Consider the following 25,749-nt stretch of genomic DNA (forward strand, 5'->3'; position numbering starts at 1 on the left):
TATCCAAACATATACTAGGACTACAATAAAAGATTCTGTCTCTAACTCTAAATAGAGTTCGATAGGTTCACAAAATAAGAGCGTCTTGTCGGGTGCTTGATAAGGAAGATCATGCACATTCATGTTCTATAACATATACTACACTTATAAATAACTACATTTGAGCTAGCAATTATTATAATTTTTTTTTCATCTCTTTTATTTTGTATTGTTTAATATCTTTTTTATGTAAATACATGTTAGATATTTATTCATCATATTAACTTTGAGATTTTTTTTCATTAAAACTTGCTTAATGGAAAATGATTAATATATAACCGAATTAGATATAAATTTAAAATTTTTAAGTTTTAATTGAAGTCAAATATAAATTTTTATGACCCCATTATATGTGTTACATACTTTTCATTTAATGTATAATAAAAAATTTTAAAATATGGAGCAGGACGAGGCAAGCATATTCCAAAAACTGCTCCAATATTTGCGTTTCAAACAAAAATAATTGCCCCATCCCACCTCGATTATTCAAGAAGAAAAAAGAAAAACCTTTCCATTCGAAGTGAATCGATTAAACGTTTAGTAGGTGGTTCAAATTTTAACATCCTTAAATCAATTAAGATGTCTACGACTTGTAATTTGTTTTAAATTTTAAACGAATTTACCAAAAAAATTAAATGTATGTGTTATTATCTAAATTGGGATATCATATAAGGTCTTATATTATAAATTAGATTGTATTTTACTCTATTATTTGAAAAATAAGTAAATTAATTACCCTAACTTAAAAAGAAAATTGGTCATTTTTGTTAAAAATTTTATCAATTTCTATTGTTGAAAACTTAGATGATTGATTGAATAATCAGATAGTTACACATAACATGCTACATACACGAGATGATGTATAAAGATGAATTTTATTTGAGATGCATAAGAAAATTACTTGGAAGTGGGGAGTAGTCTTTCTTATCGTGCATTGCAGCCAACAGGCACACAGTCAAAAAGAATTCCGTATAAGTGGTTCCTAGTTGCCAACCATCCATTTTGTTTTACTACTTAAAGCATAGGTGGAGGACCATCAAACTGTCTCAAAGTCAGCAACCTTGTGCTTGTTGGGTGTCAAGAACCCACTTCCATCCTCACAATTTTGGTTTTTGAAAATTTTAAAGGATCAAAACCAGGATTAGACCAAATTTCTCAAGTTCCAATCACCCAAGAAACTCTCGCGGTTAACCATGGCGTGTGCTGTAGATTTTTTATAGCAAATCTTAGGTTCCTTGAATCTCACTTTAGATTCTTTCACACCAAAAAACCAAAGCAAAATCTTCTATTGAATCAATCATTCAAAGATACTGAAAAAGCATTTATTATAAACATTTAATACCAAATCAAATATATTCTCAATCGCCCTCTAATTTACAATTTTCCATTCTGTAAATAAAAACAGAGAGCAAAAAAGGATAAAAATAACAAAAGTCACGTTAAAGGGCACCCAGCTTTGTAAATGGCATTGTAATTCTTTGCTCTGCAAATTTGCCTCCTTTTAAACCTTGCTTCTGCTGCTGCTCTGCCCTTTGTTACTGTGTCTAGATCGATGAATGCTTCCTCTGCGGCAACGTTGAGGTCTGGGATACCGTTTGATGATGGCAACATTGAGATCATTTCAACCATCCGATCCATCATCAACGTTTGGTGATGAACCCTGCTGGGAATTCCTTGGTGTTGATAATGATGGTATTGACCAATACTAACTTGGGCTGATTGTACCCCAAGATCCAACCTTTTATTTGTTACTGGTGTGAGAAGACTCTGATTTAACTGTTGAAACCAAAAGGAAAATATTTAAAAAATGTGATAAACTTGAAAAACAATACCACCCCACTTTATAAAAAAAGCAAACAGAAATAAATAAATAAATAAATAAATTTAAAACCTTTTGTTTCTTCGATTTCAATTCCAAATTCTCAGCTATTTGTTGATCAAGCAATTGCCTCTTAATCTCAATATCCTGTTTGAATTCACAGTAATCAAAGATTTTAGTGAAATATTCAAGAAAATGACAACTTATTAATGTAACTCACCTTTTTAAGCAATTCATTGCGATGGGTAAAATCCTTCACCATCTCTAAAATTTGTTCTTTTTTCTGCTTTATTAACAAGGAAAAAGAAAACCCAGAATGGACATGGATCAGTGAACAGAGTACACGTGTAAAGACAATGAACTCGAAAAAAGAAAGAAAGTTTATTCAAAGTGGTGATAACCCAAAACGAAGATAATACGACGTACCCTTTTGAGAGTGTTAACCGAAGTTTTCTTCTTGGGAGGCTGAGGCTGAGGCTGAGGCTTCTCATCTGGTTCACTGGGACAAAAGGATAGAGGGGTGTCAGGGCTTGAGGATAAGACCTTTTCGGTGGGTCCCACGATGGCGGAAGAAGAAAGCGGCTGTTGCGACGGCGGCGGAGAAGATGTGGAAACGGATCTCTTCCTCCGGCAGCCCCAAGTACAAGAAAAGCGAGGAGGGCGTAATATGAGACGGGGAAGCTCCAACATGATATTGGCAACCTCAATATCTTCCATGGTGAATTGACTGTCAAAGCTCTGTTTCATTTTTAACCCCAAAATTCCTCAATTTTCCTCTGATGCTTAAAAGACAAGAAAAGGGACTGAATTGAAAAACAGAGAGCAAAAGATAGAGGGAGAGATTGAGTTGGTTGGAAAGAGAGCCTGGCTTCTCCCTCAGCATATAAAGGAACCCTTGGCGAGAGCAATGGGTTATTGACACGTTTCAGACAATGAAGAGGATTAGACTGATTTTAGGGTTTATGGATTTATATGATGGGTTTGTACGCGCGAGTTTAATATGGGTTTTTAGTTCCTATAATTAGTTTAGTTAAAGGAGTATTAGGAGAGTTAAGTTTAGAAACTAGTCCACGCCCTTTCCATGTGCGTGATTGTGAAACGCCCACACCTGCAGTTATTGGTACGTTTGGGGACTGGGTGGTACAAGCATCTCGCCTAATTACATTCTTGTCAAATTGCTACTTCAAGAAGAACATAATATCCATATTTTATGTCATAAATTGAGCAGGTGCAAGTTTTTTAGCAAAATAAAGACGCCCTAAAACCAAAGCTAAATACTTGCTCACCAAGTAAAACCAGAATCAATCATTCAAAGATACTCAAAAAGCATTTATTAAGAATATCAATACCAAATCAAATAATTTCTCTTCTCCATATCACTTTCCTTCTAATTTACAATTTTCCATACACCCTACGTTAATGCCGCCGTAAAAAAAGATGAAAAAAATCCGACACAAAACTCATGTTAAAGGGCACCCAGCTTTATAAACACCTTTCAAATTCTTTGCTCTGCAAATTTGCTTCCTTTTAAACCTTGCTGCTGCTGCTCTGCTTTTGCTTACTATGTCCACATCCATGAATGCTTCTTCTGCCGAAACGTTGAGGTCTGGGATACCCTTTGATGATGGTAACATTGACATCATTTCAACCATCTGATCCATCGTCAACGGTTGCTGATGAACCCTGCTGGGAATTCCTTGTTGATGTTCACCAACACTAATTTGGGTTGATTCTGGTGTGAGTACACGCTGATTTAACTGTTAAGACCAAAAAGAAAATAATTTTTTAAAAAAATGTGATAAACTTGAAAAACAACACGACCCCACTTCATCAAAGAAAGCAAACAGAAATAAATTAATTAATTAAAAACCTTTTGTTTCTTGGATTTCAACTCCAGATTCTCAGCTAGTTGTTGATCAAGCAATTTCCTTTTAATCTCTATATCCTGTTTGAATTCCGAGAAATCAAGGATTTTAGTAAAATATTGAATCGAAGAACAGGTAAAAAAGATGAAGATAATGCGGTGATATTCAAGAAAACGAGTAAAAAAAATAAACTCACCCTTTTGAGTAATTCATTGCTATGGGTAAAATCTTCGACCATCTCTAGAAGTTGTTCTTTTTTCTGTTTTATTAAGAAAACAAAAAACCCAGAACGGAGATGGATCAGTAAACAGAGCACACGTGTAAAGACAATGAACTCTAAAAAGAAAGAAAATTAATTGAAAGTGATGATGACCATAAACGAAGATAAAACAACGTACGCTTTTAAGAATATCAACCGAAGAAGCTTTTTTCTTGGGAGGCAGAGGCAGAGGCTTCTCATCTGCTTCACTGGGACAAAAAGACAGGGGTGTATCAGGGCTTGAAGATACGACATTTTCGACGGGTCCCACGACTGCCGAAGAAGGAAGCAGCGGCGGCGAAGATGTGAAAACAGATCTCTTCCTCCGGCAGCCCCAAGTACAAGAAGAGCGAGGAGGGCGTAATATGAGACGGGGAAGCTCTAACAGGATATTGGCGACCTCAGTATCTTCCATGGTGAAAAGACTGTCAAAGCTCTGTGTCATTGTTAACCCGAAGTTCCTCAATTTTGCTCTGATACTTAAAAAGAACAAGAAAGTGGGGATTTGAATTGAAAGGCGGTCTTAATTGAAAGAATTGGAAAACAGAGAGCAAAAGATAAAAGAGAGAGAGATGAAGAGATTGAGTTGCTTGGAAAGAGGGTCTCTCTCGCTCTCGGTACATAAAGGAATCCATGGCGAGGGCCTTGGGTTAATGACACGTGTCGTAAAAGAAGAGGGTGTTGATGATGGTTTTAGGGTTTATGGCCCTATTTCCTTTTGCCACTTAATGGGCTTTTTTGAGTTTGCTATAGATTGACTTCTAGAGTCAATTTCCGCTACCATAAATTCTAATATATTTTAATTAAATCTTTAAACTATTAATATCATTATTAAAATTATTAATTTAATAGTTAAATTATACATAATTTTAAAAAAATTAAAGAAAAAATTTCTAAAACTAAAAATAAAATAAAACTAGAGAAAAGAAAAGTAGCGATAATTTTCATAAAAGCTTCAAAAACTCAAAAATTAAGACTTTTATAATATCTATTTTTAAAATGTTTATTTTAAATTTTCATTTCGAATTTAACAGTTAAATTAATAATTTTGACAACATAATAATTTTAATAATATAATATTATAATTTGAAGATATAACTAGAATGACTTAAAATTTGAGACGTAGTTTAGGATGTTTGATGTTTCTTTATATGAAAAATAAAATTTAAATAATATTAAATTTAACCTAATTTAGATATTTAAGGAAAAGAACTTAAATATGGTCGCTTTTTGTGGTTATTATTAACGAATAACTGTTGCTCTGTCATCATACAACATTCATATAAGCTGCCAAATGTCGTTCCAAAAATTAGTTTAGTTGGTAGACATCTTATTTTTATTCAATTTTAATTAATATATTAAAGGGTAAATTCCAATGGTAATCACCCAACTATTAGAAATTTATCTTTTAGTCACCTAACTATAAAAAGTTACAAAAATGATTGTTTCACCATTGGACTTTTTCTTTTCTGATTACCGACCTTTAAATGGCTAATGAAAAGTTGATGTGGTAGCTTTTTAAAATTGACATAATAATAAGTTTGACCCTCAATATTTATAATTTAGTAGTGATTCTAAAAAATTAAACCCGCAATATTTATACATTGTGTAATTTGATCCTTTCTACAACTTTGTTTTTCTTTGTGGCCCGTTTTAACATTGTCCCTATGTTTGGTTAAAAACCAAAATGACCTAAATTTTGAAAAATAGTTAATTCAATTTCTTGAATAAAAACTCACTTCTTTAATTCAACTCAATTATAAGGTTTGATTTGATTCATTAATGACAATCAACTCAAGCTAACAAAAAAAAATTAATTATCATGAAGAGATATAAGTTTCTAGTCATTCGATGTATAAGGAAAAATAATATATTCTAGGATTGTCTAGTTTAATAATAAACGAACTTTTTTTTTAAATGCTTTTATTTCTTGTTTTTTTTTGGGTGAACTTTTATTTCTAATTTACATTTTGTGTGTTGAATTATATATTCATGTAAAAATAGGATAATTTTAAGTAACGTGTAAACATTAAAAACTAATTTTTTTATTATCAATTTTAGAAAATGTCAGTCATCTTTTTGTTACCCATTTATAAACAACTGACTTAAAAAGATTGATTTTTTAAATAATAATAGTTGACTCAATTTATTGAAAAAAAAAAGAGAGGTACAAAACAGATTTAATGTCATTGGTAGCAAAACCTGAAAAGATTGAAAAATAAAATAACATTCAAGAACATAAAAGAATTTTGTAGAGGAATGAACCGACCATCGCTTCCTTTCAGCAAAACTTGAGCTTAATCAACACCAATCTCCCTAGCAAACATCATAAAATGTTGGAGATAACCAGAAAAGAAACGTGGAAAGCAATTTAAAGATGATTTCCCAAAAACTTCGCATGCACACCTGATCATCAAGGCAAGTCCATACATCGATGATCGATCGCTCTTACCTAGAAAGCCTCCTCTTGTATAAGCATCTCTTCCGATGCCATTGTAGGTGCAGTTTGATTACCATTTCTAACAGTGAACGTAAATCGACAAAAAATAAAATTTTTCGAGTCTTTTTACATTTGAAGTAACCGAGTTTACCCCCTACTAAATAAACTCTTGAATTTTTCTCATTTTGTTCAAATAAGTAACTTTACATCCAAATGAGCTTTGTGGGGAATCAATCAATACCTCATGTGTACTTCCCATTAAATAGAGCGATTAAATGGCATGGAAATAATAAGTCAAAAATCATAGAAACAAAAATGTGCCCACCCAGTATCCAAACATGCCAATAATGGGGCGTTTGAGAATCACGCACATTGAAGGAGCGTGGACTAGTTTCTAATCTTAAGTCTCCCAATACTCCTTTAACTAAATTAACCAAAGGAACGAAAAACCTCTATTAAACTCGCGCGTATAAGTCAACCAACAGTAGACTTAATAAAAGCCCATCAAATACGGCCATAAACCCTAAAACCATTCTCAATCCCCTTCTTTGTCTGACACGTGTCAATAACCCATGGCAAGTCCTTTATATGCTGAGAGCGAGCGAGACCCTCTTTCCAAGCAACTCAATCTCTTCATCTCTCTCTCTCTCTCTCTCTCTCTCTCTCTCTCTCTCTTTTGCTCTCTGTTTTTCAATTCTTTCAATTATGTTTTTCCCCCCTTTTCTTGTTCTTTAAAGTATCAGATGAAAATTGAGGAATTTTGGGGTTAACAATGAAACAGAGCTTTGACAGTGTTTTCGCCATGGAAGATATTGAGGTTGCTAATATCATGTTGGAGCTTCCCCGTCTCATGTTATGCCCTCCTCGCTTTTCTTGTACTTGGGGCTGCCGGAGGAAGAGATCTGTTTGCACATCTTCTCCGCCGCCGTCGAAACAGCCTCTTCCTTCTTCCACCGTCGTGGGACCCATCGAAAAGGTCTTATCTTCAAGCCCTGATACACCCCTGTCTTTTTGTCCCAGTGAAGCATATGAGAAGCCTCTGCCTCTGCCTCTGCCTCCCAAGAAAAAAGTTTCTTCGGTTAATAGTCTCAAAAGGGTACGTCGTTTTATCTTCGCTTTGGGTCATCATCACCTTGAATTTTTTTTCTTTTTTTGAGTTCATTGCGTTTACACGTCTGCTCTGTTTTCTGATACATGTCCGTTCTGGGGTTTTTGTTTTCTTAATAAAACAGAAAAAAGAACAAATTTTAGAGATGGTGGAGGATTTTACCCATCGCAATGAATTACTTAAAAAGATGAGTTTTTTTCTTTAACTCATTTTCTTGAATGTCACCGCATTATCTTCATCTTTTTTACTTGGTTCTTCGATTCAATAGTTTACGAAAATCTTTGATTACTGGGAATTCAAACAGGATATAGAGATTAAGAGGCAATTGCTTGACCGACAGATAGCTGAGAATTTGGAGTTGAAATCCAAGAAACTAAAGGTTTTTAATTGATTTACTTTTTTGATAAAGTGGGGTCGTGTTAGTTCATCACTTTTTTTTAATTATGTTCTTTTTGGGTTTAAACAGTTAAATCAGAGCCTCCTCACACCAGAAACACATAAAAGCTTGAATCTTGGGATACAATCAACCCAAATGACTGTTGGTCAACATCATCAACAACAAGGAATTCCCAGCAGGGTTCACCACCAACCGTTGATGATGGATCAGATGGTTCAAATGATCTCATTGTTGCCATCATCAAACAGTATCCCAGACCTCAACGTTTCAGCAGAGGAAGCATTCATCGATCTAGACATAGTAAACAAAAGCAGAGCAGCAGCAGCTGCAAGGTTTAAAAGGAAGCAAATTTGCAGAGCAAAGAATTTCAAATCGCTTTACAAAGCTGGGTGCCCATTAACATGACATTTTTTTGGTCTCTAAGGCGGCATTAAGGTAGACAGAATGGAAAATTGTAAATTAGAGGGAAGTTGATAATGAGAAGAGAATATATTTGATTTGGTATTAAATGTTTCCAATAAATGCTTTTTTAGTGTGATTTATTCAATGCAAGATTTTCCTTTTTGGTGAGAATGTGTTTAACTTTGGTTTTTGGGTGTGAAGGAATCTAATTTTGATACATTATGTATTTTGATCTTTTTGTAATTTACTGTTCCTTGCAATATTTTTACGTTGTCTCCCTATTTGATTCAATGAAAAAATAAACAAAACGACCCAAATTTTAAAAAATAATCAATTCAATTTCTTAAAAATAAAAAATGTTCACTTCGTTAATTCAACCAAATTATAAGTCTGACAATTTTAAAAAAGAAAAAATAAATTTTGATTTGCTTCATCAATGGACCAACTCAAGCTAACAAAAAAATAAATTAATTATCACCGAGAGATATCAAGTTCTTAGTCATTTTAAGTACAACATAAACAATATATTTGAGGATTGTCTAGTTTAATAATAAATATATTTTTTTTAAATTTCTAATTTACGCATTGTGTATTAAATTATATTTTTCATGTAAAAAAGGGATAAAATTAGGTAGTGTGTAAACATTAAGAGCTAAAATTTTTAAAATTAAGACAAAATTGACACAATGTGCAAAAATTGAGGGCTACACTTGTTATTATATCACATTAAAAGTTGCCCAATCATCTTTCCATTAGCCATTTAACGACGGGTGATTAAAAATAATTGAATAATTAGTTAGTCATTTTATAATTTTTCATAATTGAGTGACCAAAGAAGAAATATAATGATAATCGGGTGACTATCAATATGATTTACCCTATATTATAAAAATTCCTTTTCATTTTATTTAAATAAAATTTTCTATTTTTTTACATCCAAATTAATCTTTAATCTTTTAATTGAGTTTGTTTCTGTTTGATCGGATTTTTTTAGATTTTTCAAATTCTTTATGATAATTTAAAATTTTCATATTAATTTTAGGTTCTAAGTTTAGGACTTCAGAACTTATTTTGACAAAATAACAATTTTTATGACTTTTGTATATTATTTCAGTAAATTTTAAATTTTTTTAGATTCTTCTAAAATATTAATTTTTTTAAGTCAATAAAAAATAACCAATAACTCTTTTTTAGTATTTTAAAAAATAATTAGTTATATATTGTTTTAAGTAATTTTTTTACTATTTTAAATATAAAATATTTATTTTTATTTATAAATTAAATAAAAAAGAAAGGTAAAAACACTTTTCTAGTCTCTCTCAATTTCGATATTGAGCGAATTTGGTCCCTCTAAAAAAATTGAGCAATTTAATTTTTGTCAATTTCAAAACTAAACAACTCAGGACAATTAATCACAATTTTTATATCTTGCATCAATTGTACATGATTTTGATTGATATAAAAACAAATTTTGCTATCGATGTTTATATATTCTACATAAATGTCTACAAAATAAGTAAATGTTGCAAGCTAAAATTGTTAAATCAGGATTAAATTGACAAAATGCATAAACATTGAGAGCTAAATTTAGTATTATATCAATAAAAAATATGTACAAATAACAAAAAATGTTAAAGTTGTGATTAATTATCTTCAATTACTCATTTTCGAAATTGAGATAGATTAAACTAGTCTGATTTTTTCAAGAGAAACCATTGCTTAATAATAATCAGATGAATTTCTCGATTTTTCTTTTTGTATCATAGTGGGAATGAGTAGAAAAGAAAGGTGGGTAAAGGCAAAAGAATCTAAAACCTTAGAATTTATACCAAAGCAAAAGAAGCTAACTTTTTTCATGCTTTAATCCTCTATATATACAAGCATACATACATAAATGAGGCAAATAAGCCTGAAACATAGAGATGGGTTGGCTGTTCAAGGACAAAGGTCCTGGTTGGAAGAAAGGATGGACGGAACAAGCAATAACCTCCATTTCAGCACCACCTTTGCCTCTCCTTTCAATATTCGGCATCATATGTGTCCTCCTCATGGTTTCTTCTTACATCAACTTGAAGAGAGAGGTCCACCATACGGTGTTTAACTTGAAGCTGTTCCTTCTGTTCGTGCCGGTCATGTTGATTTTCGCCGCTCAGTTTTTGAGTAAGTGTGAAAGGTTGGTGGTTCCTTACGTGAGGACGAAGAGGGACTTGGTACGTAGGACTTGGGACTTGCCTTGGGGTATGATTATGGTGGTGGTTGTGCTTTTGGTCATGGTCTCTTACCAGTCTTATTTTCATTCTATGTGGTCTCCTAATATTTGGAGGTCTGTTTATCTGTGAAACAGCTTTTTGTTTATTGCTATAACCCCCCCCACCACTTGGATGATATTGGAAGCTGAATAATCTCTATAAATCATCTCTGTTGGATTAAATCGATTCGATTATTGATTTTCATAATTAAAATTATTGAATCAATTAAATGGAATTTTATTTTTATTTCACTCAACCCACCAATAAGCAGTACTTTATTCCACATTTTCAGCCCTAGAGAAATTGATGCCTCTACCATGTTTATCGGCAAGAGAATAAAAAAGATGGCGGGGCTGATATGACAACCACAAAATGCTAATGCATTAATAATTAATTATCCCTTCTAAACTAAATGATAAGTGGTAAAAAAAAGAACACAACAATACTTATGTAATTAATTGGCAATATAATACAGTGAGCTAACAAAACCTCATCCTCTTTAATGTCAACATCTCGAACCACAACCAAAAACAGTTCAACCACCCTCCATTAAGTGTTGGTCTAAACCCGCGTGCCTCTCTGGTTTCCGCCACTAAAACAGTTTGTTTAACCTTTTTGACACTCTTCTAACTTGAAACTACTCCCAAAAATTCCTCTAACAAAACCAGTTCGTGTGTGAGACAATGAAGGGTAAGGCAACCAAGAACCCAATCTTCGCCTTCACCACATGGATCCGACGACAACCACCGAAGATGAAAGCGTTTTTAGTGACCATCTCAGGGATGGCAGCTCTTTTGTTCTTGAGAATGGTGGTGGAAGATCACAACAATCTTTTTGTTGCTGCTGAGACTGTTCATGCTTTGGGTACTTTTGTCCTTATTTACAAGCTTACCAAAGAGAAAGCTTGTGCTGGTACATCCTCTTTTTTTTTTCTTTTAATTCGATTTGTTTTGATCATAGTTGAGCTGGATAGATTGGGTTTCTTTGATTGATGATCTTTTGAATGTTCATGCATAGTTAGTGATATTTTGTTGCTATAAATGCCTCTTGCTGTCAGAAAAAATAGAATCTTTGACCTTAATCTTGGTTGTATGTTTCTTGGCTGGTAATCGAGGATCAGATATTATCCATTAGTGGAGATGTTTAGTATGTTTATTTCATTTACGGTGGAATAACCCCAATCCGTAAGGTTTCGATCCATAGGAGTAGATTTTGGTCGCAACTATAGTAATGCTTTTATCCATTAAAGCTTCTAATTTTTTTCAATCAATAAAAATAAATACCTAAAACTCAAATTGATTAATCTTAATAACTCTAATATCTTACTTTCCATTCCAATTTTTTTCTCAAAAAAAAAATTTAAACCGTAATACTTTAATTACATGGTGAAAAGAAAAAAAAGAAGGTTATTGCTTGTATTGTAATAAGGTAAGATAAATACAAAATTTAAAGCTTAGAACTATTTATTTTGATCTAATAGCCAAGATCATTTTAGTTCTCATTTTAAAAATTCTCACTATAATTATTACCGTTAAATTTTTTTTTTTTGAAAATTGATTCAAGACAAGTGAGTAAACTTTCAATTAAAAATTTCTGATTCAAGTTGATGTCAAGTTAGATCAAACTCGTAGCACCACAACACAAGGAGTTTACCACAGTAGGAATTTTTTTTGGATTGGGTTTTAAAATTTTAAATAAAATCATTTTGCAAGATAAAAAAAATTTCTATAGTCTTTCTTAATTTGACAATTGAGTAAATTGATTCTTTTCAGTGTTGAAAGTGAGTAATTAAGGACAATTAATCATGGTGTTCACATTTTCCGTCAATTTATCTTACTTTTGATTGATATAATTGCCATTAATGTCAACACATTTTGTCAATTTGGTTCAAATTCTACAAAATTCAATAAATTTAGCAATTAACGTTTACACATTTTGCTAATTTGCTCTTTATTCTAAATTTGTTGATATCCAATGAGGGCCAAGTTTGTTGAATTTTTTTTTTAAAATCACGACCAAAGCAACAAAATTCGTAAACGTTGAGGGTTAAATTTGTTATTATACAAATAAAAAATAGGATACTATAATTAATTGGTTGCTACCTTGTTCATAAAAATTAATTTGCTCAAAATTAAGAAATTAAAAGCATCTTTTTACTTAGTTGCAAGAGGTATAAAAATTGTATCCATGTTGTTTTTAGCAAAACTATATATACATGTGTATTTATTTTGTTGATAATTCATTGAACATCAACTACTACCTTTGCATGCGTCTTAATTTCACTTCTCTTTGCAGGACTTTCCCTTAAATCACAGGAACTAACAGCTATATTTTTAGCCGTTCGATTATACTGCAGTTTTGTAATGGAATACGACATACATACACTACTTGATACAGCTACGTTAGGGACAACCCTTTGGATCATTTACATGATCCGTTTTAAACTAAGGTCAACGTACATGCACGACAAAGACAATTTAGGAATCCACTATGTGGTCTGTCTTCGTATCTAACCTCTTTGTTCCTTTGTTATTGCTGCATTGTGTTTTGTTTTAACCTTTATGCATTTCGATCCATTTTCCGTCGCTTAAACGCGCTCAGTTTATTTCCTTACAGGTCATACCTTGTGCGGTTTTGTCGTTGTTTATTCATCCAACAACAAGTCATCTTTTATTCAATAGGATTTGCTGGGCTTTCTGTGTTTACCTCGAAGCTATTTCGGTTCTGCCTCAGTTGCGGCTCATGCAGAACATTCAGGTAAGGCAACAAGCGATAAGCGCTCGTCGCTCTCAAAACCGACACTTGTTTGAACATATATCACCTTTCCTTTTTGTGTCTCCGTTTCAGATCATCGAACCGTTTACCGCACATTACGTGTTTGCGTTGGGTGTTGCGAGGTTCTTTAGTTGTGCACATTGGATTATCCAGGTAGAATGGACTTGCATATAGGCTGAACAATGTTTCTTGATTGATTGACTTGAATGTTGGATCTAAATGAGTGCACGTTCTTTTGCCTAGGTATTCGAGACTCGAGGGCGCTTATTGACGGCTCTGGGATACGGATTATGGCCTTGTTTCGTCCTGCTTTCCGAGATTGTTCAGACTTCCATTTTGGCAGATTTTTGCTACTACTATGTTAAAAAGTGAGTATTGTGCATGAATTTTACAACATGCCTTCAATTGATAAATCCGTCGTTAAAAGCTTTTATTTTCCTTCAATTTAACAGTATCCTCGGCGGACAACTCGTCGTGCGACTCCCCTCCGGTGTGGTGTAAACTTTGAAGGTAGCAAAATAAGGATGGTTAGCGCACTTTCATTCTCTTGTGGCAGCAACTAAGGCAATGATTACAAGGAATCAATAAAGTTAAGGATGAATTATATTTGTTCATATATGTAGTTCATTTGAATATTTCACCAAAACAATCTATATAGTATCATCAGGTTTAATGTTGTAAGAACTATGTCGGTTGTCAAACTGATCAAATCATATTGATTTTTGATTCAATCAATTTAACCATTACAAAATAAAAATAAAAATAGATAAATACAAATAACTAATAACATAAAACATTTTTCTTTTAAAACTGAGAAATATTTAAAGCCCAGAGAGATACAACAAACAAAAGCCCAAGGACTAAGCCCAAAATCCCAACAAGCTTTTCCAGAGTCGCCAAGCAAGGAGGAAGAGGGACAGAGCATTGGCATCATGACGAGAGGTCACTGCAATTGACCCAATGGCATGCACCCCTCCGACGGAGGTCATGACATTGTGAAGCACAAAAAAGACACCGAGGTTGCCACAAAACAAGCAAGAACACCAATAGAGTAGGAGCCAAGGTCGAAAACAAACTTAGAAGATCAGCAACAACAGCTACCAGGAGGAACTGGTGTGATGACACTAAAGTCCATCGAAGATTAGATCATGTGAAACACCAGAGAGTCATCAACGTCGTAGCACCAAGAGCAAAGGGCTTTGCTAAGCAGAGGAACGATAAATAATATCCGTCAAAACACCATAGTATCCGTCATTATAGCTTTAATCATTCTCCAAGTTTATAATATTAGATTTATTTGGTTCAACCATCGGAGGCGAGAGTTATTGTGTCATTGCATGTTAAAACGAAACTCCTCCCTTGAGCTTAAAAAGGACATAAGAGAGCTATTCATGTAGAGTCCAGAAAAAGGACCATTTCAGTTAACCACCAACTTGGGAATCGGAGTTGGGTACAAAATGCTTAACATTTATTCGACTTATTAATACAAAACTCCATAAGGGATACTTGCAGTTTCAAATATAAATATATATTCGAATAATTATAAAATTAAATTAATACAAAACAATATATTTCATTCGCAGTTCTTGTTTTCCTTATAAAAGAAAGGTGGAATGGAATAGGGATCATCCTTTGCAAGCTGTGAGGCATTAAGTTTTAATGATTGGGGGAGTAGGCAGCCAGCTGTGACATATTCTTATCTTTATAGACCCTTTGTTTTCTTTTGTACCAAACTTGACTTTTGGTTTGGTTCTAGGTTCACAGTTCCCGATGTTAGTCCAGCCATGACAGAGACAATGATTTTCATTCGTGCGTGTGTGTGTCCAAATGGCCCTACCCTCCCCTACAGTTAGTAATAGTTCCCTTTATCCATTTACTTCATATATGATCTGGCTGGATAAACTACGAATGAGCTTTTCAACTTCCTATAGGTGCCAGTCTGCCTCGCTGATTTTCAATATTTATAGGGACTTAGATTTTTATTTTACAGAATTAGATATTTTGATTATGGTTTATAAGTAAAATAGGTACAAATATTAATTTATATATATATTATTATATTTATACCTCATGTCTCACTAGATACTTCGCAATAATCAAATTATATCAATTAAAAATCTAAAAACTTTGTATCTTGTGGACCCTTTACCTCATTAGCCCACAAGATGAACACATATTGTGGGAACCAATGCATCTAGCTTCATTGTCTTAATATGATAATTCATATTTGGGCTAAATTATAACTTTTTAAAATATCAAAATATATTAGGGTTAGTGGGGAATCGAAATCATTAGCTGCTGAATGCTGATAGTAGTTAAGCAGTGCACTAAAATGCTCAAAAGGTATAACACCATCTTTAATACAGCTAAAACAAAGGCATAATTGGGCATTGAGTTGAGCACAACTCTATATGCCCTAAAAAGGGTCACTAAAATTCATTTTCGAAACATACTTCCAGAACTGCTGAAATTGAAATTCGATGGATAAGTATCAGCCACTTACAGCTGTTGTGGAAAGGGAGACTTTGATACAGCTGTCCCAATTGATTGCATTTTATTTTTGCATCATCAAGTGCTCAAATTGGCCTAATTTTGATTTTAGTCCCTCTACTATATGAAGATCCATTCATTTGCCCTACATTAAACTTCGACTCCAATTCTCATGCACGCGAACCTTTCCCTTTTACTAATTCTTACAAGCTTAATAACATCATCACAACCAATAGTGTTACCAATTTCAGTATAATAAAAACATTATAAAATTAGAGGGACTAAATTTTGAATTTTGATATAACGGAGTTTTTTTTCAATTTCATTAATTAGTTTCCATAATTTCTAGATGCCTCCAAATGTAGCAGTGTCACTCATATGATATAGAATTGTAAGGTAGTCCCTTTTGAGTTCCAATTTCAAATTTGGTTGCTTCGATGTGACGAAAAATATTGAAGAAGGCATCCAAATATAGGAGGCCGAATGATAATATGAAATCATATAAATATACAAATCATGAAACAGACATCAGAGGATCCATTGTTTTCACTTTTGCCCAAATTATCTGCTTTTATTATCAATGGGGAAATAGTAGTGGAAGCTAGCAGCCTTAGTCCCTCAAATTCTTTTTTATTATTATTTGAATTATAATGATAGGACAAAAAGCCCGAACAATAAATGTGACTAGCGCAACTCGAACCCAAATTATATTTGGGACAATAAACACTATTAACCATCAAACCATCACATGGAGTTCTAGTCCCTCAAATTCTTTAAACCTAGTATGAACATATAATATATATATATATATTTATATGAATGCATTTGGGAGATTTTTCTATTATAAAGACCGGGTTAAATTAATATCGTCCTTATACTATTAAAAAGTAATAAATAATGTCAATTTTTAACAATGTTAACTGTTATTGTCATTTTTTAAACACTAAATGTTAATTTTGTTTGAATTTGACCTTATTTGATCTTTTTTAATAATTAAAGATTAAATTGATCAATTTAATAGGAGAGAGACTGATTTGATCAATTCCTATAATAAAAGGACTTTGTAAGTATTATTACTTTGACGGAGAGTCGAGATAATTAAAAAAAAAGGAGTCAAAGCTAAACAGAGTAATGTTAAAATGGCTTATATTAAACAATTAATTAATGGAGGGACCAAAAATATTATCTCATCTAACTAAGGTCCAAATTTTGATACTTCATTTTAAATAAAAGCATTTAAATTTATTTTTAAAATACTTTTTAATGTGCTATTATTTGATTTACTAAGGATATATATCAATGAATATTTTGGTATTTTCAAACACTTAAAATCAATGAATTTAAGTTATTTAGAATAGTTTGTTTCTTAGTTTTTAGGAATAAAGATAAATTTAGTCCCTAACATTTATTTATTTTGCCAGTTTGGTTATTTTGGTCCTCAACCTTTAAAATTTAGTCAAATTGTTTGCTTTTTCACGGAAAACTGACTGAACTGTTAACATTTTAATGACACTGATGTGGCAGCTCATGTGGCATTTTACGTATAATTCACGACTAACATGGATAAATTTTCTAAAAGTTTGTATGAACTTTTTTAAAAAATTTTGATTTTTAAATATATATATTTTGAATTTATATGAATTATACGTGGACTACCACGTTAGAGGCCACATCAATGTTGTAAAATTTTAACAGTTCAGTCAAATTTTTCATCCAAAAGCAAGTAATTTAACTAAAATTTAAAGGTTGAGGGTCAAAATGACCTTGAAAAAAATAATAAAGACTAAAATGACAAATGAATAAATGTTAGGGACTAAATTTATGTTTATGCCTAATTTTCATCATAGTGCTATATAAATAGACTTGTGTGTATGAAAATTTCTCTCTTTTTACAAAATTTGGTATATTTTATTGTTTAGAATTTAGATTTTATATATTTAGGAATTATTAAACCTTATTATCGCTTATTAATATTTATGTGGATATATCACTCCTGGCTCGAAGAGGAATACATTCAAATCGTAAAATGGACGAGTACACTTGTGATTTCTTACATGTAAAGTTTCAAATTCTGGACAATTATGAATTTAAAATTTAATACAAGTCTTCATTGTTACAACAATAATTTAGAACACAATTTTTTTTATACAAATTACGTATTACTGAAAGAGATAAATATCGTACATAATATTAATAAATAATTTTTGTTATTCGATCTCATAATGTGAATATAAAATGAATACCTTTGACTAATAGAAAATGTTGTTTATGATTTAAAACATAAGAAAAATGAGAAAATTTAATTAATTAATGAAAAGGAAAAAGAAAACTACCCAATAATCTGACATGGATGCCATTGAATTTGCATGCACCGGCCTACTATTAGCTGGCCATGGATGGAGGTGGTTGAATTATTCCTTTGTTTAAGATTTTATAAATTTAATTTTTTTATAAATATTGTTTATAATTTTAAAATAGTTTAATTAAAATTTTAAAAAAATTTATTGCTAAAGTTTTTTGACCCTTTAGTTTCAAAAAGTTTTAATTTACTTCTAATAAAAAATAGGGATCAAATTGAATAAACATATAAAAATTTAAAACTAATTTTATTATTATACCTTATACATAAACATGAAATTTTAATAAACAGTTGGAGTTTATTTACCCATTTTTCTGTAAAAAAGCTAAAATGTAATTTAGAGTATAGTATAAAGGTTTTGTCGTAGTTTTACCACTTTAATTATTAGCTTAATAAGATATTAACAAATTTGAATTTTTTTTGTTTTTGTGTTGACAAGACACTCTCATGTCTTGTCTAAGACAGGACCATTGATCTCAAGTTCATATAGTACGGATTTGTCATCTCCAGAACAATATTATTCCCAAAGCAAATAAAACAGAAACTTTGAAATAATTTAAAGATTTTGTACGTATATATTTCAAGGACTAAAATAAACAGGGTTTTTTACAAAATTATTATAAAAAAATAAAAAATAACTAAAATATTATAATTTTTTTATTTACCAAAATATTATAACTTTTTTTTTATTTACTAAAATATATAAAAAAAACAAAAAAAAACTTGATACAGCCTGATCAGGCCAATCACATGGGAGGCACCAAAGGTGCCAATGAGATCGGCGGCACCAATGATGCCAAAGAGATTGGCGGCACAAATGGTGCCAAAGGATTAAAATGTAACTTTCTACAGTTTTAAGGACTTAACATGCAAATTTACCATTTTAAATTTTAAAAGTAAACTACTGTTGTGCGCGTTAAAGTTGAAATGTGTCTAATTGCTTTCTAAGCCCTCCTTATTTTTTATTTTCTTTTTATTCCCCTTCAACTCACTTTTTTATTTAATAAACAAGCTCTCAACCTATTTTTGTAGTTAAATAAGCTCTTAATCTATGATTTTTACTCATAAAAGCCTTTATTTTTTTATTAAAGTAAATATATTTTACCTAAAGTAAAGCTATTTAAAAAAGTATAAACTAATTCGCATTTTATGTATTATTTTGGTAATTTGATGATAATAGTTTATTTAAAAAATTTACTAAATTTGATGAGAATAGTTTATAATTATAATTTATTTTTTCTATTTGGGTTACATTTATGGGTGATCAGTTTTATTATTACATCTGGTTTTTCAATAAGGCATGCCTAGTATTCTATTAATTTTTTTAATTAAATCTAATATTAGTTAAGTGATAATTAAGATACTTAGAATTCTAATTAAGTAATAACTCTATTTTAATTTAATAAACTATTCTCATTTGATAACTCTATTTTAATTTAATAAACTATTCTCATTTATTAACTCTATTTTAATTTAAAAAAATTAAGTAAACTATTTTAATTTAATTTTTTTAAAATTAAAATAGAGTTATTAAATAAGAATAGTTTATTAAATTAAAATAGAGTTATTACTTAATTAGAATTCTCTCATTTAATAACTCTATCTTAATTTAAAAAATTAAATTAAAATAGTTTACTTAATTTTTTTAAATTAAAATAGAGTTATTAAATGAGAATAGTTTATTAAATTAAAATAGAGTTATTACTTAATTAGAATTCTAAGTATCTTAATTATCACTTAACTAATATTAGATTTAATTAAAAAAAATTAATAGAAATACCAGGCATGCCTTATTGAAAAACCAGAAGTAATAATAAAACCGATCACCCATAACTGTAACCCAAATAGAAAAAATAAATTATAATTATAAACTATTCTCATCAAATTTAGTAAATTTTTTAAATAAACTATTCTCATCAAATTACTAAAATAATACATAAAATGCAAATTAGTTTATACTTTTTTAAATAGCTTTACTTTAGGTAAAATATATTTACTTTAATAATAAAATAAAGGACTTTTATGAGTAAAAATTATAGATTAAGAGCTTATTTAACTACAAAAATAGGTTGAGGGCTTATTTATTAAATAAAAAAGTGAGTTGAAGGGGAATAAAAAAATAATAAATAAGGAGGGCTTAGAAGGCAATTAGCCACATTTTAATTTTAGTGCGCATAGCAGCAATTCACTTTCAAAATTCAAAATGATAAATTTACATGTCAAGTCCTTAAAATTGTAGAAAGTTACATTTTAGTCCTTTAGCACCATTCGTGCCGCCAATCTCTTTGGCACCATTGGTGCCCCCAATCTCTTTGGCACCTTTAATGTCGGGAATGTGATTGGTCTGATCTGGCTGTGTCAGGTTTTTTTTCTATTTTTTGTTTTTTTGGTATATTTTGGTAAATGAAAAAATTATAATATTTTGGTAAATAAAAAAAGTTATAATATTTTGGTTATTTTTATAATAATTTTGTAAAAAAACCCAAAATAAACATTTTAAAGAATAGTAAAAAAACCAAAGTGGTGGGCTATGCCTATGTCCCTGTTTTTCAAACCCCAGACTGATAGATATCATGACAAAAATCCCAAGTTTTTTTTGTCTAATTTATTAACCCCACAGGAAAAATATGGTAATAAATAAAAATTAAAAATATAAAATTAGGTTAATATTTGATATATTGATCATATATAATTTTATAATTATTATTAAATAAAATAATGTTTTATCTTTTTAATAATACGTAATTATTTGATTTATTGATAATATATAAAAGGGACGGAATATAAATGTGAGAAAGAAATGGGTACTTTATTATTCCAGATGGTTCCAGTGGGGTTGTTCCTCCACCAGATATTCCCCAACAAGCTCACCATTTTCACATTTCTTTTTTTATTTCTCCTTAGCTTACAGCTTATCATATTTCACCAGTTTACTACAACCATTAGTTATACTTTTCTTTGCTCTGTCCACTCAACTTTCTGGGGGCTATATATACGTGAAATACTTCACTTATGTTCCACACAAGAACACTAAAGACGCACAAGAACCAAACACGGTTTCTCTATTATTTTCTTGTCTTACTTATGGCCGTCGTTAAGGCTTTCATTGCTTCACTTCTCATCTCTCTTCTCCTTCTCCAACTTGTTGCTGCTGATCAACTGGTGACAAGTGCCAGCAAGCGCAAGGGAACTGCCCCCCCTGCGAAAATTGGTAATTGTCGAGAAAATTAATGTTATTGTAGGAAGCTAAGAGGGCATTAAGACACTTTCTAAACATGTTGATTTTGTGTTTGGCTTTCTTTTTGTTTTTCAGACTGCGGCGGGGCTTGTGCGGCGAGGTGCCGATTATCATCGAGGCCACACCTATGCAAGAGGGCATGCGGGACATGTTGCGCACGCTGCAACTGTGTTCCACCGGGGACAGCCGGTAACCAAGAAATGTGTCCTTGCTATGCTAGCTTGACCACCCACGGTGGCCGACGCAAGTGCCCTTGAGTGTTAATCGACAATCGGAACGAATCTTTCTCTTTTGATGTTGTTATGAAATTAATAAACGTATGCATGGTTTAGTTAAAAAAAAAAAAGCACGACTCATTTGACTTAATCACTTGGTTTCTTTAGCGATATTATATGATGTATAATTTCTTATTTTGAGTTTGAATATATAAAAAATAAATAATCGAGATTTTCTTTATTTTCATTTACATGGTCTCATCGGCAAATGATATCTACCGGATACTTCTTCACTAATTATCTCATCATCACCTTTGTTATAGATAGAAATAAACTGCATCCAACTAGGTTTTAATGAATGAGTTGTAAAAGCATAGGATTTAATTGATTATATGCCTAATTCTATTTAACCATTGATATGCGACAAAGGCATCCCGAAAACAATGGCATTTACGGATAATTATATTGAATTCCATTTAATTAATTGATTAAAGAATGCGATTTAAGTATATTCTTAGAGAAGAGAATTTTGAAACTGATGATATCATTTTCGAAGGAAATGAAAGTATACAGCTGTTTAAAAGCGATTATTTTATCTTTAATTGTTTGATATATAATTTTATCGTTAATATTTAAAAAATTCATTTAATATCTACCCTAAGCCTAAACCTTGTATCCATATATTCAAACATTAATTGAACTCCTCTCTTAAAAAAGATAAAGAAAATCTTAAAGTTGCGTCATTGTTGGTGGGATCGTTGCTTACTTTCTCCCACATATTTTTCCTATTTTCTTCTCCACCGGCGTAGCTACGGGCAGGCAATGCCTTTCACCCCTTTAGCTAAGTGATAGTGATAGAATAACAATTTTACTCCATTTTAGTTATACTTTTAATCTCTCCTACTTTTAAATTTTTATTTTGCATCGTATTCCTTATTTTAGCTTATTACGATCCAAATAAAAAAAATTGGGTTTAAAAAGGTCAAAGTGTCATAGCCAACACCCAGCTCGGTAAGATATTATCCACTTTAGACGCACATGACCCTCACGTCTTTGTTATTGGGAGTGCCCATACACCCCCAAAATGCCTCTTACCACTTTAATGTTGCTACCGCTTTATGTAGCCCAAATCTTTCTTGTGCTTTGCCGATGTGAGATTTGTCTAGGGTGTTACACTAACCCTAAGTTAAGTTATCGGATTTTCCTATTCTTAGTTTCAACAACATGAGCTAATTAGCCTAGAATCAATTGAGTCACCTAATTATTAACTAAGCCAATAATTACCCTTAATTTCAGTACTTACCACCCTCATTTAGGAATACCCTTTTGGTCTCATCTTCACTAAGTATTACCATCTAAGATTCAGTCTCACCTAGGCAAACTGATAACTTTTCTGTCTCACAGCTTGATACAAGTCTACTCAATAGAATATCTTTTCGGTCTCACATGTCTAAATATTTTACTAGTTCATCAATCTTAATATATTAAGTTTTCTTAATTTTAGATAACTATTGTTCAACTTCAATTAATGTCTATGAGGAAGCCTACACTACCTAGAATTCTTCTCAACGATGTGTCTTGCATGAGAAATGCACAACAAATCTTGCGGCACGTGAATGGGTCGGTTCATAATGGTGGAGCACTTGTGCTGAAAGGGAGTAATAATGACTCTGGCAAGACCACATTCTTGCGTATGTTAGCGGGGTTCTCACGACCTTCTGCTGATCAAATACTTCGGAATGGCCATGATATTAGTCAGTCAGGAACCTTCCACCAATACAAGCTTCAACTAAATTGGCTTTCCCTCAAGGATGCAGTGAAAGAAAAGTTCATTGTCCTCGACAATGTTCAGTGGTTTGAGGTTCTTGAAGGTAAGCATGGGTTCATTGTATAGGCTCCAAGCTCTTGTGGCCTAGCCTTTAATTTGTAACCCTTTGTGTTTTTATGTTTCTTACGTGTTTTACAGTGTACCCATTCCTTTAATTTAATGAAGTCTATATATTCAAACAAAAAAAAATCTATATCCAACCCAACTTATATATATATATATAAATCCAACCTACCGAATAGCCTATTGAGATTCTTGAATTGAACAAAGTTGATCAAAATGGTGGTCCTAGATGCTATTAATTTGGTTCGTAAAGCATATAATATTTTGAATGCATGACATCGATAGGGGAACGCGTCATTGGAACTTTTTAAATAAATGTTAAAGATGAAAAACATGCATGGTTACTTCATATTCAGAAATAAAAGTTATATAATTCTATATACTTTTTCTTACGAATCATACTTCAATTAACAAATATTAGGTGTAGTAGTAAGATGCATTATATTTTTAAGAAGATAACTTAAATTCGGACTTTGGAGATGACATTATCCAAAGGAGTAGCCATGAGCCCCGAAAAAATTAGTCCTCATAAACCGTGATCAGATACAATTAACAAGTGTTTGGTATAGTGGTAAGACACATAAAATTAAATTTTAACCTTAAAAATAACATCATCAAAAGAAATAAAAAAATTTAATCCTTGTAAAAGTCCATTTTTGCCCGGGCCCATACCAACAAAATAACCCAAATAATAAAACCCAAAACCTAAAATCAACCTAGCCCAACATCCAAGCCCAATCCCAAAACCCTAGACTCCCACTTGCCTCTTCCCATTCTCCCATGTTGTCTGCCACCAGCACCACTCCCACTCTCCCATGCTGTCTGCCACCACCATGCCTTTTGCTGCACCTGCAAACAAGCAAAGGAAAAGGACAAAAAATGGAGCAATAAACATTAACAGAATATTGTATTTTTGGCTATAAAAGCCACAAGCAAAATCGGACCAGGGGGGAAAAAAAAGAGAAACAAAAAAAGGAGGGGGGGACTTTTGTAACAAAAAAAGAGAAGATTCGGCTTTTGAAAAAATTGAAAGAAATAAAAAAAGGGGCTTTAGAAGGTGAAAAAAAAAAGAGAAACAAAAAAAAGGAGGGGGGACTTTTGTAACAAAAAAAGAGAAGATTCGGCTTTTGAAAAAATTGAAAGAAATAAAAAAATGGGCTTTAGAAGGTGAAAAAAAAAGAGAAACAAAAAAAAAGGAGGGGGGGACTTTTGTAACAAAAAAAGAGAAGATTCGGCTTTTGAAAAAATTGAAAGAAATAAAAAAGGGGGCTTTAGAAGGTGATTCACCTTGTTTTTTTTTCGTTTTCTTTATTTTCGTTCTATTTCGGTTTTTCTATAGTATTTCTTTCTCTTTTTTATTATCATTCAATCAACATACATATATATAAGATAAAAAAATAAAAGTAAAAAGGAGTTTACCTGTTTCCGGCGACGGTGGAACCGAAAGGTCTCTTTCGATTTTGGCCCTTTTCGCCCGGATTTCGGCTTTTCTAACCCCAGATCTGGACTCTATTCGCAAAAAGGAGAAAAAGGGAGCTTTTTTTGGTTTTCCAGCCACCGCGAACGGCGTCGTCGTCGCCGGCGTCCGGCGACCGGTGCGGTGGTCGATGGCCGGCAAAGGGGGCTCTTCCTCTCTTTTTACAGACACAAGAACAATAAAAACATAAACTTTGAATCGGAGAAGTAATTTTCGTTTCTTTATTTTTGTGTGTTTTTATATCTAGTTTGATTTCTTTTTATTTCTTTCTACTTACGAAAATAAAAACAAAAGAAATAAGGAGAGGAGAAACTCACCGGAGTTGGCCGTGACCGCGCCGCCGGGGTTTTTCTTCCATCGTCGGCCGTCGGTCTTGGTGGCGTGGTGGCACTCAAGGTGTTAAGAAACCCAAGTGTTGGGTGTTTGAAAAAAATGGTGGTTTGAAAGAAGGCCGAGCCTTTTTCCTCTAGCAAATTCAAAAAGTGAAAGAATAAAAATATAAAACATTTTTGGTCTTTTTTTCAATCATGAACGGCACATTAGTGGGGAATCTTGCACATGCTTGTCCTTAATGGGTAATTTATGCATTTAGTCCCTCCATCTTGCGTTGAAATGCAATCAAACCTTTTATTTTTTTCGATTTGGGCCGCGAGTTTTGTTTCTGTTTCAATCAGGTCCTTTGACCATGTATGGTCCTTTGCGTTGAAACGTTGCACTCTAGGACTG

General features: G+C 32.0%; 8 protein-coding genes across 9 annotated transcripts; 5 read left to right on the top strand and 3 right to left on the bottom strand.

The window, feature by feature from the left end:
* Window positions 1-1,347: 1,347 nt before the first annotated feature.
* Window positions 1,348-2,804, bottom strand: LOC107940709 (uncharacterized). Its single transcript, XM_016874152.2, has 4 exons — window positions 2,285-2,804; window positions 2,079-2,141; window positions 1,931-2,005; window positions 1,348-1,815 (listed from the first exon to the last, which is right to left on the bottom strand). Exons 1-4 carry the CDS (start codon window positions 2,603-2,605, stop codon window positions 1,474-1,476), a joined length of 801 nt encoding a protein of 266 aa, XP_016729641.1. The 5' UTR covers window positions 2,606-2,804; the 3' UTR covers window positions 1,348-1,473.
* Window positions 2,805-3,174: 370 nt separating this feature from the next.
* LOC107940711 (uncharacterized) lies at window positions 3,175-4,600 on the bottom strand. The gene is made up of 4 exons (XM_016874153.2): window positions 4,122-4,600; window positions 3,920-3,982; window positions 3,729-3,803; window positions 3,175-3,615 (listed from the first exon to the last, which is right to left on the bottom strand). Exons 1-4 carry the CDS (start codon window positions 4,425-4,427, stop codon window positions 3,319-3,321), a joined length of 741 nt encoding a protein of 246 aa, XP_016729642.1. The 5' UTR covers window positions 4,428-4,600; the 3' UTR covers window positions 3,175-3,318.
* Window positions 4,601-7,043: 2,443 nt separating this feature from the next.
* On the top strand, window positions 7,044-8,436 carry LOC107940707 (uncharacterized). 2 transcript variants are annotated; one of them, XM_041094842.1, is made up of 4 exons: window positions 7,044-7,518; window positions 7,655-7,717; window positions 7,835-7,909; window positions 7,997-8,436. In XM_041094842.1, exons 1-4 carry the CDS (start codon window positions 7,195-7,197, stop codon window positions 8,330-8,332), a joined length of 798 nt encoding a protein of 265 aa, XP_040950776.1. In that variant the 5' UTR covers window positions 7,044-7,194; the 3' UTR covers window positions 8,333-8,436. The 2 variants fall into 2 exon arrangements, with proteins under 2 accessions (XP_040950776.1, XP_016729639.1); XM_016874150.2 differs by lacking the exon at window positions 7,655-7,717.
* A 1,815-nt stretch (window positions 8,437-10,251) lies between these two features.
* On the top strand, window positions 10,252-10,668 carry LOC107940704 (uncharacterized). Its single transcript, XM_016874146.2, has one exon. It carries the CDS (start codon window positions 10,252-10,254, stop codon window positions 10,666-10,668), a length of 417 nt encoding a protein of 138 aa, XP_016729635.1.
* Window positions 10,669-11,093: 425 nt separating this feature from the next.
* LOC107940703 (ER lumen protein-retaining receptor erd-2.2) lies at window positions 11,094-14,084 on the top strand. Its single transcript, XM_016874144.2, has 6 exons — window positions 11,094-11,490; window positions 12,874-13,073; window positions 13,195-13,335; window positions 13,426-13,506; window positions 13,597-13,721; window positions 13,806-14,084. The coding sequence occupies exons 1-6, from the start codon at window positions 11,262-11,264 to the stop codon at window positions 13,852-13,854; spliced, it is 825 nt and encodes a 274-aa protein (XP_016729633.1). The 5' UTR covers window positions 11,094-11,261; the 3' UTR covers window positions 13,855-14,084.
* A 6,915-nt stretch (window positions 14,085-20,999) lies between these two features.
* LOC107940708 (gibberellin-regulated protein 1) lies at window positions 21,000-21,902 on the top strand. The gene is made up of 2 exons (XM_016874151.2): window positions 21,000-21,413; window positions 21,516-21,902. The coding sequence occupies exons 1-2, from the start codon at window positions 21,215-21,217 to the stop codon at window positions 21,695-21,697; spliced, it is 381 nt and encodes a 126-aa protein (XP_016729640.2). The 5' UTR covers window positions 21,000-21,214; the 3' UTR covers window positions 21,698-21,902.
* Window positions 21,903-23,162: 1,260 nt separating this feature from the next.
* On the top strand, window positions 23,163-23,618 carry LOC107940718 (ABC transporter I family member 1-like). Its single transcript, XM_016874162.2, has one exon. It carries the CDS (start codon window positions 23,184-23,186, stop codon window positions 23,547-23,549), a length of 366 nt encoding a protein of 121 aa, XP_016729651.2. The 5' UTR covers window positions 23,163-23,183; the 3' UTR covers window positions 23,550-23,618.
* Window positions 23,619-24,031: 413 nt separating this feature from the next.
* Window positions 24,032-25,510, bottom strand: LOC121218138 (uncharacterized). Its single transcript, XM_041094843.1, has 3 exons — window positions 25,341-25,510; window positions 24,966-25,180; window positions 24,032-24,395 (listed from the first exon to the last, which is right to left on the bottom strand). The coding sequence occupies exons 1-3, from the start codon at window positions 25,379-25,381 to the stop codon at window positions 24,295-24,297; spliced, it is 357 nt and encodes a 118-aa protein (XP_040950777.1). The 5' UTR covers window positions 25,382-25,510; the 3' UTR covers window positions 24,032-24,294.
* Between the last annotated feature and the right edge of the window lie 239 nt (window positions 25,511-25,749).

This window comes from Gossypium hirsutum, chromosome D06 (assembly GCF_007990345.1).
Source record: "Gossypium hirsutum isolate 1008001.06 chromosome D06, Gossypium_hirsutum_v2.1, whole genome shotgun sequence".
Taxonomy (NCBI): Eukaryota; Viridiplantae; Streptophyta; class Magnoliopsida; order Malvales; family Malvaceae; genus Gossypium; species Gossypium hirsutum.